The 22,105-nt window shown below is 40.0% G+C and overlaps 1 protein-coding gene across 1 annotated transcript in view; it reads left to right on the top strand.

Moving 5' to 3' along the window:
• The window catches only part of WDR19 (WD repeat domain 19), a 94,034-nt gene that overhangs the window by 7,486 nt on the left and 64,443 nt on the right, over positions 1-22,105 (top strand). Inside the window, exons 2-9 of the mRNA XM_075544428.1 lie at positions 1,455-1,546; positions 1,877-1,942; positions 2,471-2,596; positions 4,619-4,734; positions 9,899-10,014; positions 11,829-11,909; positions 14,012-14,124; positions 14,800-14,973. Of these exons, the coding sequence (XP_075400543.1) occupies positions 1,455-1,546; positions 1,877-1,942; positions 2,471-2,596; positions 4,619-4,734; positions 9,899-10,014; positions 11,829-11,909; positions 14,012-14,124; positions 14,800-14,973 (884 nt within the window). The remainder of the gene's footprint in view (positions 1-1,454; positions 1,547-1,876; positions 1,943-2,470; positions 2,597-4,618; positions 4,735-9,898; positions 10,015-11,828; positions 11,910-14,011; positions 14,125-14,799; positions 14,974-22,105) is intronic.

The following is a 22,105-nucleotide window of genomic DNA, read 5'->3' as shown; positions in this document are numbered from 1 at the left end:
CTGACCTTGAGATTAGTCTAATGTGTAACCACTTTGCCAACAGGACTGCTTATTTTAATCCTTAACTTCTACATACTATATTTTTATAAATAACATTGGCATTCAGAAACAGTCATAGTGAAAAATGTTACGTAGTCTATAGCTAGAGAGAGTGCAGGGTGATCTACAAAGAGGAAGACCCTCAATGAGATGGATTAGCCCAGTGGCTGCTACCAGGGGCTCAGCTGTACATTGTGCGAATAACACAGAACCAGACATTGTTTGATTCTTTTGTACATAGCATCGCTGTGGGCCAGAACTGACTTGATGGCAAGTAACAACAACAAATCATGGGATCCATCCTGTACCAACCCGATTGTATGCTTTGGTTAGGTTAGTTGCTTGATTAGTAGTTTTATTTGCTATCTTGGTGATTTCTTTCGGATCAACTCTAACATCCCGAATCCTACTAGTTTCATGATGATGATTTAGCTTTATTTTCTAATAAACTCTTTTAAAAATAGTTTTATTGGCATATAGGTCACAGAACATGCAACCTAACAAATTATGTGGGATTATGCAGTCAGCACCACAATTTCAGAACATTTCTTCTCATACTCCTTGTTGTTAGCTCCTTATTTCCCCTCACGCTCCTCTGCCACGCTCCTCGGTAATTATTAATCCGGTTCCTGCCTCTATAGGTTTACCTGTCCTGGATTTCATATGCAGAAAAATCATACAAAACACCAACAAGGAGCAAACAACCCCAACAATTTAACAATGACAAAAAGCAAAACGGGGAAAACCTGTAATCAAAATGAAAGCAGAAAATATTAAAAACTGAAACAACTTTAAAATGGGCCAAAAAGGGAGATCAAAGAAGGCGTTACATTCTAACCTGACCACATCTGCCATAATCAACTTTACAATGCTCTGATAGCAAGGCTATTCAGAGAGGATTAACCAGAGGCTTAATCCATGTGGGGACTCCGCAGAGAGATTTTGGGCTTCCACTCATCCAAAACCTTAAGCCAAGTGTTTATCATTTAAGTTCTGACACAGTTTCCTCCTTCAGATTTATATTATTTACAATCCATGGATCATACAGGCTGGTGTGCTTCTTCCACGTGGACTTAGTTGACACCTCACTTAGATGCCTACTTGTTTTTAGACAAGCCTTAAAGATCCCAGACACTATTCTTTCCCAGCACTATCTGGTTTCCTCACCACACTTTGGTATAGCACCAATATCTTCAGTGATCTCTTCAGGAGGGTGAGTATCAAGTAGGGCCATGTCATAAGAACTAATTGTTTTTAGACTGGCCTAGAGTTGAGTGCAAGATCAAAATCCATACCCGTATGTATGGTTTATATATATATGTCTGTGCTTCACTTTAGAGACAGCATCATTTTATGATAGAGAACATCTGTTGTGTATTTTTGGAAAATCTAAAAATTGTGTTTTTCTTTTTTAGCGTGTTTTCTTACTACTAGAAAAGACATTGCTTGGCACACCAATACAGTTCACCTGGCAAAAAACATCAGGAAACTACCTTGCAGTAGCAGGGTAAGAAACCAATGAATGTTTTAAGTAGCTAATCCTGTCTCTTGGTGAATGTGTGCCTGTATGACTGTACCCTCTGATTCGGTTATCAGTTTTTGTGACATAGCTGTGTGGTGGGAAAAGAAGTATGTTCACCTCCGTTGGTATCGCAGCTTGTAGAACCTTTCCTCTGATAAGTAATTGTTAAACAATAACTAAATATAAGTGAGGAAACTATCAAGGGTGAACAGTGAAAACACTTGGGTGGTGGCTGGGTTTTGTACATGGTTATCAAGATGTGTGATGAAAGAACGTAACATTTTAATTGGATCTTTGGGTTCTGATTACTTTTAGAGCGGATCATATTGTGAAAATTTTTGATCGCCATGGTCAAAAAAGAAGTGAAATTAACTTACCTGGGTAAGTACGGAAGTAAATAAAAAGTTTTCAAACTTTTGTTATCTTTTTAAAAAATTAGTTTAATTTTAACAGTATCGCCTACTTAATTCTGAATTATTTTGTTTGGTCATAGTAGTTGAATTTTACTGACAAAGACTCTCCAGATAAAGGGTTGCTATGTACTCAATTTTCAAAGGACAGATAGTCCTATCAACAATCGGAAAGCTTCCTTCTCCCATAGTCTCCAAACCTTAAGAGTATTATAGAAAACTGAGGCCTCCAAACAAATTTTAACAGTTGGAAGAAGAATAAAATAATGGAAGTAACTCCATTATTTTGTCCAGGCACATTCTCACATTTAAAAAGTTTTTTTTTAACTTATTCAAATAAAGATCCCCCCCCCCAAAAAAAAAAGATTTGCCAATAAAAATATTTTTCAAAATAAATTTAGTGGCCTTATTGTTGTCAAAAATTACAAATGTGTTAGTATTTTTTCTTTTCTCTACTTAAAAAAATGTGTAGTGATGTTCTGCTCTCTTTTTTGGAAAGTAACTGTGTTGCTATGGATTGGGATAAAGATGGAGATATCCTAGCAGTGATTGCTGAGCAGTCTAGTGGCATCTACCTATGGGATGCCAACACAAACAAGACCAGCCAGCTAGACAGCGGCATGAGGTAAGGCTAACTTATTTTAGATTTTGGAAGCCTTTACATATAAACACGAGGAGTTGCAGAGTTGATGCTAACTGTACTTAGTACATTCTTTTACAAGACATATATAAATGAGCAGTTGTCTTATGCCATTTCTTTTATTCTACATGATTGTTCTACTAAAACGAGTCAATTGATTAGATTTAAAATGTTACAATTGTGAAATACAAAGACCAAACCAAGCTCACTGCCCACAGAGTCGATTCCCACTCATCAGATACCCTGTAGGGCAGAGTAGAACTGCCCCAGTGGGTTTCTGAGATTTTAAATCTTTAAGGGAAGTAGAAAGCCTCATCCTTTTCCTGAGGAGCAGTTTTGAACTTCTGACTCTGTGGTTAGCAGCCCAACGTGTAATCTCTTACACTAGCAGAGGCTCGTAGAGGCTCTCTCCTCCCATTCAGACTTACATTATATTGACAGCAGCACTGATGAAGTCCTCCCCTGCCCTAAGGATCACTGTGAGTCAGCATGGACTCTGTGGCAGTGAGTTTTGCTTTGCTTTTTTTAAGTGAAATGTAATTTATACAATTAAAAAGTCCAAAAATATATGTGGGAAATACTAGCGGTGGGTTGACTGGACCCAGGCTTGGTCCATAACATTCTCCCTGTCAGAGATCTGAGCTATACCTTTCATGACTGCCACACCTAATTAAACAAAGACACACACATCTACCATTTATTCTTAGTCGAAGAAACCTGATATATTAATTTCCCTTGCTTACTAAAATTAAGTTTTAATTACAGAATTTTCTTATATGCACTTTTAGTTACAACTCCTTATATTAATTTTTTTCAAGTATCATCATGGTTTTATGGCCTTTGGCAAATTTGTTTCAATTAAATATGTTCTTTTTGATACTCCTATCCTGCTCTAACTTAGCTAGAGGGTGCCCCTGTAAGCTTATTCTTTTGCCCTTTGTTCACTGACCTCGAGATTCCTGATTGCAGCCCTGATTTGTGAAAAGCATGGCCTATCAGTGGTTCTCCAAGCTTCGGAGCCTCAGAGTTACCTGGAACACTCATTAAAACATCGTTGGAACTCACACCGAGTTTCCCATTCTTGTAGGGCTGGGGGCTTAAAAAGTTGGCCTTTCTAACAAGCTCACAGGTGATGCTGATGTTGCTGGCCGTGGAATCACATTTTGAGATCCCAGGTTCAAGATCCATTGTGCTTTTCTTTCTCCTCAGTATGTGGAATGAGCTGCACAGCAAGGAATTCCTTTGGTAGGAAACCATCCAAAAGCTCAAACTCAGAGTCTGGAGTGCACACAAAACTTGATGGTGACAAATGTGCCTTCCACCTACTTTGGGGCTACTTTAAATAGTGGAGTGTCTGGGAAAGATGGCTTTTTGAAGGTCATAGATTCCCAAATTCTATCTATAATTTAGTATCTCGCTGAGTGGACCCTACTTGTTTTGTTTTCTTTGTAAGAGCATGAGGTTTCAACACCATTAAGATTTTAACCAAATTGAGAACTACAATTGTTGTTAGTAGGCAAATTAGATAGCCAGAGGAATTCTGATTTGCTACACGTGGTTAACACACCTGGCTACTAACTGAAAGCTGAGCATTGGTGCCCACCCAGAGATATCTTGGGAGAAAGGCCTAAGGATCTGCTTCTGGGAGACCAGCCCCTGCTCATCCTCTGACCCTCGGGGGTAGGGGTGGGGGGTCATCAGTTGCAGTTGACTCGATAGCAATTGGTTTTAGATATCATGGGTCGTCTCGTGCATTGGAAGATCCATTGTGATGGAATTGAAGTTCATACTCACTACCTATTCATATTTTAAGCCTGGCTGACCTGAAGATCATCATGTAGCCTTTCCAAAATGTCCTTAGCGCTTAGTCGTTGTCCTAAAGCATGAAGTTTTCATTATTTCTTAATTCTAAGAAGGTGTTAAAATTACTCCCAAAGGACTATTTTAAAGGACGACTTAGAGGTTACAATTGTGAATTGTGCAGTCATTTATCTCTTCACGTTGCAGGGATCAAATGTCCTTCCTCCTTTGGTCAAAAGTCGGCAGTGTTCTGGCTGTTGGCACCGTTAAAGGAAATTTGCTTATTTATAATCGACAGACGTCTCGAAAGATTCCTGTTCTTGGTAAGTTGTAGCTGGGAGCATTGCTAAAGAAGCTTTATTCAAATGTAGTTTCTACGCCTCAGGTTTCGCTCATTTTGCACAGAAAATTTTATACTATGGCCCCCTCCCTGCCCAGTCTTACATCTGGCTAAACAAGCAGGTCCCTCTTATTGCTTACCAAGACTTTTCCTGGGTACATACAGTAGGTGGCTTTAAGGTTAGCCTCTTAGCATCCGTATATTAAAGGCATGTGGTCCATCTTTTCCTTCCTCATCATCTCCTGCCCCTAGACAAAGAATAGCCCATGTGATGTCAGCACATTAGGATGTGGACTCAAACGTTCAGTGACTGTTTGGAAAGAGTATGTCTACATTCCTAGGCTCCTCATTCTCTAAACACCAATTTAACCTAGATGTGGAGTATGGGTTATATTTCCCCAGGGTAAACACAGAGGCTGACTGTGATCGAGTCCTCGTTTGACCTTGCTTCCGTCTGTTCACGCTCTGAACCTCTGGGCATTGAGCATCCGCACACCCAATAACCAGAAAACACAGTAATGATTCTAGTAATTACTGTAGCATTATGCTGGTGAATGATCGAGCTGGGGGATTTTATGACATTCAGGTGGCCAACAAAAGCATAACTCACTGCTTACGAAGGGTTGAACTCCGGAGATAATGGCACCCCAGACTACTTGCAAATGTGCCTTTCCATTAAGAGCATGTAAAAATCTCAAATTAATTTCACATGGATATGCTCTGTGGTATAAACACTAATCTTTAGTGCTACATCTAAATAGTAACACCATTAGCTCATTTGAAATATTAGACTAAAAATTTTGTAGTTACATAAATCTCTTTCACCATGTGAAATCATTTGTCTATTGGACTTCAGTAGGCATTTTCTCTTTCTCATTTCATCTGCAGGCATAACCCATCAGCTCACGCATGTTGTTAGCTATAGGTGAGTCGATTCTGACTCACAGGAGCTAGTCATCAGGCTTGTTGTCTGAGGTGCCTGTGGGTTGATTTGAATCGCCAAACTTTTGGCTATTAGCCAAAATGCTTAACCATTTGAAGCACCCAGGGATTCCTTGTCATATACCCACCCACTACTCATAGTGACTGACTCTCTAGTTTCTGCGACTGTTAGTCTTTGAGAGCAGACAGCCTAATGGGCTTCCTTTGAGGTTAGCAGCCCAACACCTAAGCTGTAGCATCAGCAGGTCCCCTTATTGTCATACCAAAAGACCTCCACAAAATTTTCCTTATTTTTCAATTTCATTTTTCCCATGAACTTTTTGAAGCCATCCTGTTTTTAAAGTGAATATTGATTTGGTTCAGAGCCGTCCTTACTGAGTAAAACATCTGAAAAATTCAGGATAATTACATTATCTAAGATCTTTTAGCGTAAGCTATAGCTGCCTCTCAGAGTTGGCTGTGATTGGTGGTTCATCTCTTTTTGCCTTTCAATTTCCTCACACCAAACCAGGCCATTTCCCATAGCAGCCACGTGGTAGCATGTTCTGCTAGCACTTGACAGTCATTTCTTATCTGTTTTAGGTCATACTGATTTGTTTCCTTAACTAGACCACACACAGGTTCTTCTTGCTTTGCACAGGTTAGAGAGCCATGAATTTCAGTTACTGCTATTTGATCAAATAACACTTGTCCCCCAACCACATGATCCATTTTTCATTAACAGCTCATTAACAGTGACTAATCATTAGATGAGTTAATATAGTAATATACCCAGAACAGTCAAAGAAAGCATATGATATTTTATGAATTATGTTAACATTAATATTATCATCATTTACGTTAAAACTAATCTTGAGTTCAGGTCACTGGAAGCAAAAGGGCCTTGGAAGTACACAGGAGGTAGGGGAAACCAACAGATCTTCTTCTCCTGTTTGAATCTAGAAAATACTTTCTCTTTGGTGTCTTTGTGTTCTTTTTTCCACTTCCCAAAGGAGCCCTTAGGAGCTCTGGTGGTATAGTGGTTACACACTGAGCTGCAATACACAAGGTTAGCAGTTCGAAAGCACAAGTCACTTGGTAGGAGAGAGATGGAGCTTTCTGCTCTCATCAGCATTCTTATTAACTCCCCAAGGCAGTTCTACCCTGCCCGAAAGGGTCAGCATTGACTCAGTGGCAGTGAGTAAGGAGCACTGGTGGCATAATGGTTATGTGTTGGGCTGCTAACCACAAGGTCAGCAGTTTGAAACCACACACCAATCCAAGGGAGAAAGACGGGGCTTTCTACTCCTGTAAAGATAGTCTAAGAAACTCACAGGGGCAGCTCTTTTCTATCCAACAGGGTCGCTGTGAGTTGGTGTAGCCTCAGTGGCTGTGACAAAGGAAAAACAGCCTATCTTTTCAGGCACTCACTCCTGATGCATCTTTCTATCTATCCTCAGCAAACTCTCTTCTGTCTCCAGCTTCTTCTCTGGATACACCTTTCACTTATTGCTCGGGTTTGCTGATTTGAAATACCACCTCTACCTGACCACTAGCAAATACACCTCTCTAGTCCAGACCTCTCTTCCACATTCTAGGCTCACACACTGAACTGTTTACTCACTGTCTTCGATCAGATGCCTAGGAGATATAGCACGTTTAAATAGCCAACCCTTCCTTCAACCAAAGCCTTCCCTCTCTCTGTCCTTCTCGATCTTCAGGCCAAACGTTGGCATCATTTTTGACTCTTCTCTCTCTCGTATACCCTCTAGATCTAATTTGTCAGAAAATCTTGTTAGCTCTACCATCCTCAAAATCCAGCCTCTTCTCACCACCTCTGCTGCTACCACCAGGGCAAATGGGCCTCAAGCTTCTCCCACCTGACTCCTGAAATCTCGTTGCCAACTCTTCATTGGCTCTCAAGCTCACTCAGAGTCAAAGCCAAAGCTCTGTATGGTTGGGGCCTTGTAATCTCTTCTCTCACAATCATCTCTCTTGATTTCCTTGGCTGCTGCCCACACTACCCACCTTACCAATCCTCTAACATACCAGTCACACTCCTGCCTCAGAGTTTGCTTACTTAATAACTACTTATTACGTAGGTACTTTAATAAGTCCTGTAGGAATAGGAAGAATGAAATGAACCTGTTCTCTGCTCTCAGTAGCCGTGAAAATAGCCAACACTTTTATACTACTTCTTTTACATTGTCTAAGGACTTTAGCGGACTTGATCCTCAGCTCTGAGGTGGGGCTATACTATTGTCCACATTTATAGATGAGACCGCTAAGGACAAGAAATTTAAGTTAACATCCCCAAAGTTAAGCGGTCGACCCAAGATTCAACTCTTGGCAGCCTGGCCCCAGAATGTCTGCACCTTGCATCTCATTGACAGCATTAACCTTGGGACTCTTGAGGGTTTGATCTAACCCAGCACCTTCACAAATCAAGCCTATGCTTTCCCCCCAAATACACAGCTTTTACACTGGCTGAGCTGCTCAGCGAAACTGCCCAGGTCAAAGTGGTTTCCTGGTGTCCTTCACTAGCTAAGTGACTCAGCTCCTAACACCAGTCTCACAAGCGTACCACAAGGAACCCTGGTGTCACTGTGAGTTAAGCATTGAACCCACTGGTTTAAACCCACTGGTTGTTTCCAAGGAAAAAGATGAGGCATAAGGGCTCCAGGAGAAGGAAGTTTGGACCTGCCCCATACAATAGGCCTCCGCATGCCCCACGATTCACTCACATGCCCTGGCTGACAGTGGCAGAGCGCCCGAGTCTGCTGCCTACAGGAAGGAACACAGGAGCCACCCAGGCTTCCTCTTGTTGAGAAACCTACCTGGCCCACTCCCCAGATCCATCCCCTCATCTTGTGTCCCAGCCAGGCTCCCAGGGACCCTGCCTCCTCCCCAGCTTCCGCATCTCCATGTAGGGAAAGGACAAGCAAAGTGTTGGAGGGGAGGAGATGGGGTAGGGCACACAGCATGGGAACAAGTGGGAAGAGAGAGAATAAAATATTTTCCTCCCCCCCAATATATATATATAAAATTTTTTTCTCCTCTCTGGACAAAAAAAAAGCTTACAGCATTGGTAACTCTTGCAGAATTTCTGCTTTGTCCTATAGGCTCCTTATGAGTCAGAATTGACGTGATGGCAGTAAGTTTTATGGACTATTATTAAAAACCATTACATGGCTTTAGTTATACATGAGTAGTCAAAAACTATGAATATCAAATCTGCTCATGTCAACAGTCTACCATACCACAGAGGTACAAAGATTTGAGGTTTACTTCTCATAAAACATCGTCGTACAGGGTTTGGTTATATGCTGAACAAACAGAACTTAGCCACAAGTGTAATATCGTTGTGTGTTTAATGTTAGGGCTTGGGCTCCTAGGTACACAAGTTTAAAAGCAGTGTTGCCCTTGTACATCTTTATCTTGATTGACAACTGTTTTCAGTAAGGTTGCTTGAATGCCAATGGCTTTGCAGACATCATAAATTCCTTGTCTATTTAATTCCATGGTATATTATCCAAACATTGGGTTGACAGCACAGATTTTTTTTATCACTTTATTGGGAGCTCTTACAGATATTATAACAATCCGTAATTCAATTAGATCAAGCATAATTATACAATTGCTGCCACCATCAGTTTCAAACCATTTTCTTTCTTCTTGAACTCTTCGATATCAGCTCCCCTCCTTCCCCAGCCCTCCCCTACCCTAACCCCAGGAATCCTTATTATTATATATTATTATTTGCCATATCTTGCACCACCCAACGCATCTGTTCACCTACCATTCTGTTACTCATTCCCTCCAGTGGGGTTACACAGACAACATTGCTATCAGTTCCCCTCCCCCAATTCTTCCCATCCCCTCAAGGAGTCATTCCGCCCATTACTGTTTCTGAAAGGTTTATTTTGGATTTCATGCATCGAATGATCTTAATTATCCAAATGAACATACAAATGTCTAACAAAATTAATGAGGTAAAACCAAGACCATAATAGTAGGGGGAGGAAATATTAGAAAACTAGAGGATAGTTAGGTGTTTCATCAGTGCTATACTGCACTCTGGATATATCATCCCTTCCATGTGGCCCTTCCATGAGGGACTGTCCAATTATCTTACAAGTGAACAGCACAGATCTTTCATTATATGTTTTTGTTTTTATTTTTTGAGAAAACCATGTGTCTGTAAGAAAGTCATCTCTTTTTTTCAGGAAAGCATACTAAGAGAATCACATGTGGATGCTGGAATGCAGAAAATCTACTTGCATTGGGTGGTGAAGATAAAATGATTACAGTTAGTAACCAGGAAGGTGACACAATAAGACAGGTAATATGCTAGCTTCTCCTGGTTCCAATGTATTCAAATGGACTTTCCCCCATCCAATAAAGACTTTGCCAATCAAACTAAGCTGTAAAATTAAAAAATAGCCCAAAGGCAGATTTATAATCACTTCATACTCTAAACATTGAAAACTTGCCTTATTTATAAAGGTATTTGTCTTTAATAAGAACATTTTCTCCTAATATTCTGCTTTGTACATTTCTGTTTGTCTGGTGTGCATGGGTTATCGGTTCCATGTGGTTGTCATACAGTAGACTGTGGAAGAACTTTAATGTGCATATTTTTAAGACAAATGTTAATTAATGCTAGACTCTGGACTCAGACAAGTCTGCCTGATTTTAAAGATTAACCAATCTGTTACATTGCTTCCAAAGTAATCCTTACATTTAATTTTTAGCATTAAATTTTACTACTGCTTAGATTTTCTAGGATTGATTATATCTTCTGACTCTCCCTTCTTAAGGGAAATTGTGTTGCCGTAGCTATGCGATTTCATCACTGCAAAACGTGTCACTGTGATCTAGTATCCCCAGAGCAAGACTAGTTAGCACAGTTTGCGGACTTGGTACTTGTGTGGGCACTATGCAATGCACCATATAAGACGATGGAATGTAGCCGGTGATAGTTATCAGTTGCTGCATAAGAAATTACCCCAACATCTAGAATGTTTGTTCCCAGTGTTTGTTAGTGAGGGAACCAGGTCTGAATGGCTCTGCCTCAGGATCTTACAAGGCTACAAACATGCTGGTTAGCTGCAGTCTCATTTGGAGACTTGACTGGGGAAAATCTGCGACACACATGGTTGGTAACAGTTCTTCCATACCCATTGCTGAACTGAGGGCATCACCTGATCACTGGCTATGAACTAGAAACCAGACTAGATGACAGTTCCTTGTTACACAGATCTCTCTGATTCTAGCTTAATTTGTAATTTAATCTCAAAATCACTTTTGGCTTATTCCCTTACTTAATAGTTATTAGGTCAGTGCATGTACAAGGGAGCAGGGGAGAGATTACCGTAGGGAATCACCAGTAGGTAGTGATCACGGGGGACCATTGTAGCCAGGTCTGCTATAGGCACTTAGTCTCAGGAAGGTAAAACTCATCATTATAAAACAGAATATATGATTGTCAAATTTTATGATATAGCTTTCAAGTCATATAGTTGGGGGATCAAATCTCTGAGAAGTAAAGCTGACTCTAATTAGGCAAGATATAGGTTAACCTTTAACAGAGACCCAACATTATAGGGGTTCTAAGGAGCCCTGGTGGTGCAGTGGTTATGTGTTGGGCTGTATCTGCATGTTCAGCAGTTCAAAACCACCAGCGCCTCCTCAGGAGAAAGCCTGGGTTTTCTACTCCTATCAACAGTTAGTCTTGGAAACCCACTGAGGGGTTACTAGGAAGCAACATTGACTCAACAATAGAACGTTCTTGAACAGTAGCTCTTTCATATTGAATGCTGTGTGGCCATTTGTCAAAGAGCAGTTGTCTGTAGGGGAATGAATTTACTTCTGGACTTTCTGTTCTGTCCCATTGCTCTGTGTACCTGCCACTAACAGCACCAGGCTGTTCTGACTACTGAGGCTATGTAATAGGCTTAGAGGCTGGTAGTGAGAGGCTTCCTATTTTGTTCTTCTTTGCTTATCCTGATTCTCTTGCCTCTCTTAGTCAAGTTAGTAATAGTTTCTCCATTTCTCTGTAGACTGGAGCTGGGATGGGGTCAGACTTGGTTTGGATTTGTCGGTTGCTTTGAGTAGTACTGACATTTTCTGTGGTAAATGTTGTAACCCCTGCAGACACAGGTGAGGGCAGAGCCCAGCAACATGCAGTTTTCCCTGATGAAGACTGATGAACGATCTGCCGCGACTGAAAGCACAGTAAGAATTCTCCATTAAGACAGTTAGATTATTGAGGTTATTTGGATTATTTTCTTTTCTAGGATGGCTCAGAATCTATAGTGATAAATAAGTTAGATCTGTCACTTACTAAATCAATGCCGAGCCCAGTCTTTCGGGTCCACAAGTTGTTTTTGCTGTTGCTAACAGCAGGTGTGGACTGCTTCCTATTGCACTTGGCATTGCTGTTCTCATTCCCGTGATAGCAAAACTAAAAAAACCGGTGGGAGTATAGAAGTATTGATCTGTAAATGATCTCTTATTTTCACTTGATCAGATGTGCCCAATCGAGCTCCCAAGCGGTTTCTGCTTTTAATATTTATATGCACTTTTAATACTTGGATGCGTTTTTCCCCACTGTATTTTTCCATGTTGAAGTCCATATAAATTTCACATCTGCATTGCCATTGAGTGGGAGTCGACTTGGCGGCAACTGGAAAGGAGAGGAAATGTTGACTTGTGTGAGTGCCAGAGGGACACTAGTGTAGTCACACTGACAACTAATGTGCGAGTGACCTTTGAAAACAGTGATGCTATTAAAAGCCACATTAGATCAAACCACTGGAGGGATAGCCATAGAATCTCAGATGGCCCCAAAGTAAAAGGCCTCTGAATGGAAGCATCGTGCTCCGAATAACCTGAGTTACATTGCAGCATACCTGTGTTACTTACATTTCTATATGACACAGTACTCTAACGAAAGCTAAAAAGAATTTATAAAAGCAATTCCACAGAAGTATCTTCGTATATTCCAAAAGCTATATTGGAGATGTGTAAAGGCAGGGACTCTTGATGTAGTGTGCCCTCCAGTAGATTCTGACTCACAGTGACCCTATGGCACAGAGTAGAGCTGCTTCATAGGGTTTCCCTAAGTTGGGATTTGTATAAGACCACATCTTTAGTCTCCCCTGCAGAAGCTGGTGGGTTTGAATCATCAGCCTTTCTGATAGCAGCCGAGAGCTTAATCATTGTGTTACTAGGGCTCCTTCCAGGACCCTTACTGGAATATGGTTGTAATCAGCATCTACTGACTGCCACCTAGTTGTCTTATTAATTACAGTGTTTCTTTAGATATGCTTACTAATCACACCCCCTTACTATCTAACATTTCACACTTATAATAGTGAAAAATGTACTCTCCAGCTCTCTTGGACATTCACACCATACACCTGGCAGTCATGAACGTCGAGGTGTGAGGTGGGAGTGTAACTGGCTGTGATGGTTAAGGTTATCTCTCAGCTTGGCTGGGCCGATTCTCAGTGGTTTGGCTGCTTTGTAATGATGTAGTCATCTTCCATTTTGTAATCTGATGTGATCTTCCTTTTTTTTGTCTCATAACGACCTGTCAATAATTGAAGGGTGGGTGTATATCACGTTTAACATTAGGTTTACAGGTCATGTCATTTTGATGCATTTCGACTTCGTCAATGCAATGTACGGAAACCATTTACATTTAACTCCTATCATGTGTTCTGGCTGTTATCCATTTAATGAGACAAACATCAATCCAAATTAATTTTCTTCTAAGCCTTCTAATTTCAAAATCCTCTGTGATATACTTCTCTCTATGGAAGTGCGTCAATTTGAGGCGAATGTAAATTGAATATTAATCCCAGTAAACAGATTTATTCATGAAAGCATTACTAATAAACATAAACATAGTCAGAAAATTCTTAGAAAGTAAATCTCAAATGTAAAGACAAACAGTGCAGCAGAGTGTCATACTGACCGACCGAAGTGACCCTTAAGATTCACGACCCCAATATCTCAAATGTTGTATGTTAAATATTATAAAACTTACATAAATATATAGTATCACATGGTTTCATTTTTAAGTTAGTAGTGTATAATTATGTTGTTTAAAAATAAAACAAGTTGTTTTCTAAAGACCATGTGTGGTTTTGTTCATATGTCAATTTGACACGTAACCTTAGAGATAGGTATATAAGAAATGTCCATAGACATAGTGTTAACCTTGGCTTACTGTTTCCAGAAATTAGGTTCAGCTGTTTGGGATTTTGTTATTGGTCTTTTCATTAAGTACTGAATAATTTATTCTGATTTCTCTTCACCTTCTCTGGCAGATAAGTGTGGTGGTTGGCAAGAAAATGCTATTTCTTTTTAATCTGAATGACCCAGATGACCCCGTTAGTTTAGAATTTCAGCAGGGTTATGGCACCATTGTCTGCTATACTTGGTATGTACAAAAAAATCATCAGCTGGGAGGGTGGAGGGAGGGTGGGTTGGAAAGGGGGAACCGATTACAGGGATCTACATGTGACCTCCTCCCTGGGGAACGGGCAACAGAAAAGTGGGTGAAGGGAGACGTCGGACAGTGCAAGTTATGGCAAAATAATAATTTGTAAATTATCAAGTGTTCATGAGGGAGTAGGGAGCAGGGAGGGAGGGGAAAAATGAGGAGCTGATGCCAGGGGCTTGGGTGGAAAGCAGATGTTTTGAGAATGATGAGGGCAATGAATGTACAAATGTGTTTTACACAATTGATGTATGTGTGGATTGTGATAAGAGTTGTATGAACCCCTAATAAATTTTGTTTTAAATCATCAAAAAATATATCCATACTAAAAATATATATGTAGATGTGTGTGTGGTTGTAAAATATGTGTTTAATTTTTTTCCTGAAGCATTCTATCCTATATATAACATTTTCTGGATTACAGTCTGTACCATAGTATGTTACACTCCTTGGCATATTGTCTGTCAACACATTAAGCCCTTAATAAATCATATTCTGTAATTCATTAATTTAATATACTAATTCTGTAATTCATTAATTTAATATACTAATTTACCATAGTGTCATTTACAGTTAATCTTCCTTTGTACTATATCGTTGCCTTTGTTACTACAGGTATGGTGATGGCTACATCATGATTGGCTTTTCACGCGGAACTCTTTTGGTGATTTCTACTCACACACAAGAGATTGGCAAAGAAGTATTTCAGACTTGTGACCATAAAGATAGCCTAACCAGTGTTGCAGTATCACAGACCCTTAACAAAGCTGCAACATGTGGAGATAACTGGTGAGTGATAGCCAGATGTTGATGGGATATCTGACCCGATGGAATGCTCAAATATCATACTATCACTTATCTGCCAGTTTGTCAGACTGGTGCTTGTGTGTTGCTGTGATGCTGGAAGCCATGTCACTGGTATTTCAAGTGCCAGCAGGGTCTCCCAAAGTGAACAGGTTTCAGCAGAGCTTCCAGACTCAGAACAGACGATGAAGAAGGAATCAACTGTCCACTTCAGAGGAATCAGCCACTGACAACCCTATGCATAACTTTGAGAAATTGTTAGATACTAAAGACCTAATGAATAAATCAGAACAATGTCAGAGATGGTAAGATGAACCCCTCAGATCCAAAGGCACCCAACATTTAACTGAGGAAAAGCTGCTTTCTCAAAGTGGTGGGGGTCTGACTGATGGGAATGGAGTAAAGCCTATGAGAGTAAAGCCTTTATTTTCTGATAGGGAACTACTCAAAACAAGAAGAAACAGCTGCAAAAATATACTTATAATTTGAACTTGAGCGCCAAAGTATGAAGCTAGAAAAATGGGAAGTTGTCAAAAAGGAAATGGAACACCTAAAGATTGACGTCCTAGGCACTAGTGAGCTGAAATGGACTAGTATTGGCCATTTTGAATCAAAATCTCATATGGCTTACTGTGATGGGAATGACAGATTCAAGAGGAATGGTGTTGCCTTCATCATCAAAAAGGACATTTCAAGATCTTTCATGAAGTACAATATTCTCTGTGACTGGACTATATCTATCTTCATTCAAGGAATTCTGACCAATACAACTTTTATTCAAATTTATGCAATAACCAATAAAGCTAGTGATGCTGAAATTGAAGAATCTACCAATGTTTTATGTCTAAAATTGACTAAATATGCAATCAAGAGGCATTTACAATTACTGTCTAATGCAAAGTTGGAAACAAGAAAGAAAACAATCTGTATGCTGAGCAAGTCATCAGAGAAGCTGAAATGTGGTCTGGTGATAGAAGTGAAGTTGTAGCTCGCATGTCGAATTTTACAAGATCAATGACTTGTTCATAGTAAATACCTCTTCAAAAACACAGACTTCTCTTCTCTACATGGAATCAAGTCGGCTACACTCATGGTAACAGAAGATGGAGAAGCTCAATATCAGCAGCTAAAACAAGGCCAGGGATCACTGTAGAATAGATCATAAATTGCTCAGATGTAAGTTCAGGTAGAGCTGAAGAAAACGAAAACAAACCCACAAGAGCCAAAACACAACTTTAAGTCTATCCCACCCAAATTTCAAGAACATCTCAACAACTGCATTGAACATTAATGACAGAAGACCTGGTGAGCTGTGGGAGGACATCAAGAACATCATACATGAAGAAAGCAAAAGGTCATTAAAAAGACAAAAGAAAGAAAAAGATCAGCCTTGGTGTCAGAAAAGATTCTGAAACTTGCTCTTGAATGTAGAGCAGCAAAAGCAAATGAAAAAACAAAGTCAAAGGGCTGAACAGAAAAGTCAAAAGACAGCTCAAGAAGACAAAGCCAAATATTGTTATGAAATGTGCAAAGACCTAGACTTAGAAAACCAAGGAAGAAGAAAATGTTCAGCATTATCTTAAGTGGAAATAACTAAACATCAAGTTGCAATACTGAAGGATTCTAAGAGCAAAATACTGAATGATGCAGGAATCTTCAAAAGATGATGGAAAGAATGCACAGAGTCACTGCACCTGATGAACTAGTCAGCAGTCTGTCAGTTCAGGAGGCAGCATACGAGCAAGAACCAGTGGTACTGAAGGAAGACGCCCAAACGGACTGAAAGCACTACCCCAAAACAAGGCTCCAGGAATTAATGGAATACCAATTGAAAGGTTTCAACAGCTCATGAAGCTCTGTAAGCAATTATTCCAGGAAATTTGGAAGACAGCTACTTGGCAGACTGACTGGAAGAGATCCATATTTGCACCCATTTCAAGGAAAGGCGACACTGGAATGGTCAAGTTATAGCACAATATTATTGTTATCTCGTGCAAGTAAAATTTTGCTGAGGATCACAACGAAGGTCTCAGCAGTACCTTGATAGGGAACTGCGAAAGGTTCAGGCTAAATTCAGAAGAGGATGTGGAACAAGGGTATCATTACTGTTGTCAGATGGATCTCGTTTGAAAGCAGAGAATGCCAGAAAGATGTTTACTTGTGTTTATTGACTATACCAAGTTATTCATCTGTATTTACCATAACAACTATGGATAACCTTGAGAAGAATGGCAATTCCCAAACACTTCATTATGCTCATGAAGAAGTTGTACATGGATCAAGAGGCAGTTGTGTGAACAGAACAAGGGAATACTGCATGGCTTAAAATCAGGGAAGGTGTGTGCCGGGGTTGTATCCATCACCGTACTTAATCTGTCTGCTGAGCAAGTCATCAGAGAAGCTAGATTATATGAAGAAGAATGTGGCATCAGGAATGGGGCAAGACTTAATAACAACCTTCTATCAGCAGATGACACAACCTTGCTTGCTGAGAGGTAGGACTTGAAGCACATGTTGGTAGAATTTAAGGATTATAGTATGGATTACAACTCAGTGTAAAGAAGACCCAAATCCTTAAAACTGGACCAATATGTAACATCATCATAAATGGAGAAAAGATTGAAGTTGTCAAGGATTTACCCTGCTCAAATCCACAATCAATGCTCAGGGAAGCAACAGTCCAGAGATCAGGACATGTTGCATGAGGTAAATCTACTGCATAAGACCTCTTTAGAGAGTTGAAAAGCAGAGAGGTTACTTTGCAGACTAATGTGCCCCTGGCTCAAGTACAAATGGTATTTTCACTTGCCTCGTATGCATGTGAAAGTTGTACATTGAATAATGAAGACTGATGCATTTGGATTATCGAGCTGGAGAAGAATACTGAAAGTACAATGGACTACCAAAAGAACAAACAAATCTGGGGAGAAGTACAGCCATAATGCTTCTTATTGACACGGATGGCAAGACTTTGTCTCATGTACTTTGATGTGTCAGGAGAGACTAGTCCCTGGAGAAGGATGTCCTGATTGGTAAAGTAGAGGGTGTGTGAAAACGGTGAAGACTCTAGACAAGATGGATTGACACGGTGATTGTGACAATGGGTTCACACATCGGAACAGTTGTGAGGATGGTGCAGAACTGGACGGTGTTTTGTTTTGTTGTTCATAGGGTTGCTATGTACAACCGATTCCATGGCACCTAACAACAACAACATTCATGAGAAAGTTTAATAGAGAACACTAGCAAGAGATTCAAAAAGACTTGGGTAGCTAATAGGAATCTAGCAAGCACACTTTCCTATACTCGTCTAACAGGTTTGGGTTGAAAATTTCTGGGACTCTTTGACCCTTGCTTTTAGCAGTCAAAGGTATCCAGTAAATTTACTCCACTCTGTCTCTCCCACTGAATATAGCTACAAACCTGGCAGACTGTGGAGCTGCTGTGTAAGCATTCTGAAAAGTACATAGTAGCAGGCAGAGTGGAGAAGACAACCAGAATTTGTGAACTCCTAGGCTCATCCTTGAGGGTGTATTTGTAAAGAATGCAAAAAGAAGTTCTTTGTACAGAAGGTAACTGATAGCCTGAAGGAATGTTGGGACATCAAGCATGAGGGAAGAACAATGAAGGTTGTAAATATCTGTGTAAATGAAATACACTGTTCTTCTTTAAGATTTTACATGTGATAGTTGAAGCAAAAATGATAACTGATAGGATGTTCAGTGTGTGGAGATGTAGTGTGTAAGACAACCACAATATAAAGAGGATCAGGCAAAAGTGTTACAAGGAATACTATTTTTATATTCTGTATTAAGTGGTAAAATATTGATTCTAAGTAGGCTGTGAAAAATTATATGTTGTAATTCCTAGAATAACCACTAAATGATTAAAAATATATTTGTGTGTGTGTGTGTGTGTGTGTGTATGTGTATTCCTGTGCCATCCTCACGATTATTCCCATGCCCGAGCCCATTGATGCAGCCACGGCATCAATCCATCTAGTTGATAGCCCTCTTCTTTTGAACTGCCCCTCCACTTTATCAAGCATAATGCCCTTCTCCAGGGACTGGTCCCTCCTGACCATATCTGCAAAGTATGTAAGATGATGTCTTGCCATCCTTGCCTCTAAGGAGCACTCTGATAATAGGTAAAAATGAAATGGAACGCTTAAAAATTTTCAAGTAAGCTAAAAGGAAAGAGAAAAAGGGACAAACTGAGGGATAAACAGAAATCAAATAATAAAACTGTTGACTTAAATCCAAACATACCAATCAATGATATCCAACATAAATGACAAGTTATTAGGCTGTTAAATAGATGTTTGTAAGTGACTTAATTATATCTTGTCTACAAGAAACTTGTTTCAAGTAGAATGATAGAACTAGATCAGAATAAAAGAGAAACCATACAAATGCTAATCAAAAGCAAGCATTGATGTCACAATACTTCAGAGCAAAGAAAATCAAGAGGTATAAAAAGATGTTATTAAAGTGTCAATTCACTAAGAGGATATAATAATCCCAGATGTATATGCACCAAACAACAGAGTCCCATATTAATTGAGGTAAAAGTGACAGAATTGAAGGGAGAAGTAGACAACTTGGCAACACTAATTGGAGACTATTTGTCATAATGTAGCTTGCGTGTTGCCATAATACTGTGCCACCAGTATATCAAATACCTGCAGGGTCACCCATGGGGAACAGATTTCAGCAGCATTTCAAGACTAAGCTGGAGCAGGAAGAAAGGCCTGATGAACTACTGCTGAATATTAGCCAGTGAAAACTGTACAGAGAGTCTCTGAAGATAGCTCCTGCAGATTAGAAGCCATTTGATGACTTTAATATGATTTTAATAATGTGAATGGAATAAATACTTCAAGACCTTCATTTGCTGATATGATGTGACTCCAAATGAAAAATAACAGCTGCAAACAGCCATCTGTAACTGGAATATGGAATTTATGAAGTACAAACCAAGGAAAATTAGAAGTTGTCAAAAATGAAATAGAATACTTGAAAACTTATATTCCAGGTGTGAGCTGAATGGACTGGCATTGATATTTTTAATACAGCAGTCATATGATCTGTGCCCCTTCCAGCCCTCCCCCCACACTAAAAACAAACTTGTTGCCAGCAAGTCATTTCCAGCTCATAAAACCTCTATGAAGGTGGACTGACCCATAGGGTTTTCAATGCTGAAATCTTTAAGCAGACTGTGAAATCGTTATCCCTCAGAGTAGCTGGTGGATTCCATCTACTGACCTTTTTGGTTACTGACCAAATACTTAATCACCTTGCCCCCAGGCTCCTTTTCAGTATGCCAGGAAAAACAAAATGCAGAGGAACAATGTATTCTACACTAAAAAGAACCTTTCAGGATCTATCCTCAAACGCAATGTCGTGTGTGATAAATTGATACCTATACACAAACAAGAAGAGCAGTTAATCCAGTAATTTGAGCAAGGCAGAAGTCTCAGACTTGGCCCCCATAGAGCAATCCAATAAGAGAAAAAAAGTCAATAAGTTAGATGTCACAATTAGAAATTTTGTCAAAATGAAAAAGATCTTTTAGTGCATGGGAAGGCAAGCCACAGCCTGGGGAGGGATATTTATAGACCACATATCTAACAAAGGGACTTGTATCTAGAATATATAAAGGACTCTCAAAATTCACCAGATTTAAAAAACAAGCAAACAATCCAATTAGAAAATGGGCAAAAGACATTTTTGAGGAATATACATTTGACCAAAAGAAATATATGAGGGACTTGCAAAAGCTCTTGAGGAAAATCACATTATCTTTAACTGTGACTTTCTCCATGAACTCTTTGAAGGCACCTGCACCAAAGGCAACTATATGAAGTACGCGACGTGATTAACCTTTGTCCCAAACAAGTTGCCGTCAGTCCTGTTTACACGGCCTCACGTGTGCCAGAGTAGCGCTGTGCTCCCTCAGGTTTTCAGACCTCTTCAGGTGCCTTTTTGGCACGAGATCTATCAGGCCTGTCTTCTGAGACACCGCTGTGTAGACTTGAACCACCAACCAGTCCATTAGGAGGGAAGTGTTAGCTGTTTGCAACAGGCAGCGGCTCCTCCTTGGTCATCCTGCCTTCAAGTCCATTTCAGCTCTTCCTATGTTGAACAAAACACTGCTTCATCCTGCGCCATTCTCACATTGTCGCAGCCGCTGTGTCAACTTTTCTCCTTGAGGATCTTTCTCTTTTTAGCTGACCTCTACCAAGCACGATGCCCTTTTCCTGGACTAGTCTCTCCTGAACACACGCGCACACGTTATGTTGTTGTCATAGGTGCTGTTGAGTCAGTTCTGACCTGTAACCAACCTAGGTACACCAGCACCCAAGCTTGGTGCTGCGCCATCCTGACAATTGTTCCCATGCTTGAGCCCCTTGTTGCAGCTACGCAGTCAATCATCTTGCTGAGGGCCTGCCTCCCTTGCTACCCCTACTTTACTAAGCATGAGGTCCTTCTCCAGGGACTGGTCTCTCCTGACAACGTAGCCAAAGATGTAAGAACAAGGCCTTGCCAACATTGCCTCTAAGGAGCACTCTGGCTGTACTACTTCCAAGACAGATTACTTAGTCCTCTAGCAGTCCACGGAACTTTCAGTATTCTTGTTAACACTAGATGTCATTCGTGTAGAAAAAAACGTCGATTCTATATTTGTTTTGAATAAGTTGTTTGTCTTACAAAATTCTATCATGTGATTTTTCAGCTTCATTTCTATCACCAAGGCCATATTTCCCAACTACTGATACTTCTGCTTCCAACGTTGGCATTGCAGAAACTAGTAATTGTCGATGCATTTTGATTGCATGCGTGATCGATTTCAAACTGAAGAACTTGGTAGAATTCTTTGATTTCTTTATCACCAACCTTAGTGGTTGGTGTGCAAATTTGAATAATAGCTGTATTGACTAGTCTCCCTCATAGGTGGGCAGATATCCTATACAGACACATAGCTCTTGAATTTGTCTTTCCAGTTCAATAAACCCTGTGGTGTCCACCTCAAAAGGACTGATGCAATCTATTTCAGCTCACTGATGCCTAGGATATCAATCTTTACGCATTCCATTTCATTTTTGATGACTTCTAAT

Source organism: Tenrec ecaudatus, chromosome 3 (genome assembly GCF_050624435.1).
Source record: "Tenrec ecaudatus isolate mTenEca1 chromosome 3, mTenEca1.hap1, whole genome shotgun sequence".
NCBI lineage: Eukaryota > Metazoa > Chordata > Mammalia > Afrosoricida > Tenrecidae > Tenrec > Tenrec ecaudatus.
Note: the sequence above shows the minus strand (reverse complement) of the source record. Positions and strands in the feature narration are given on the sequence as shown.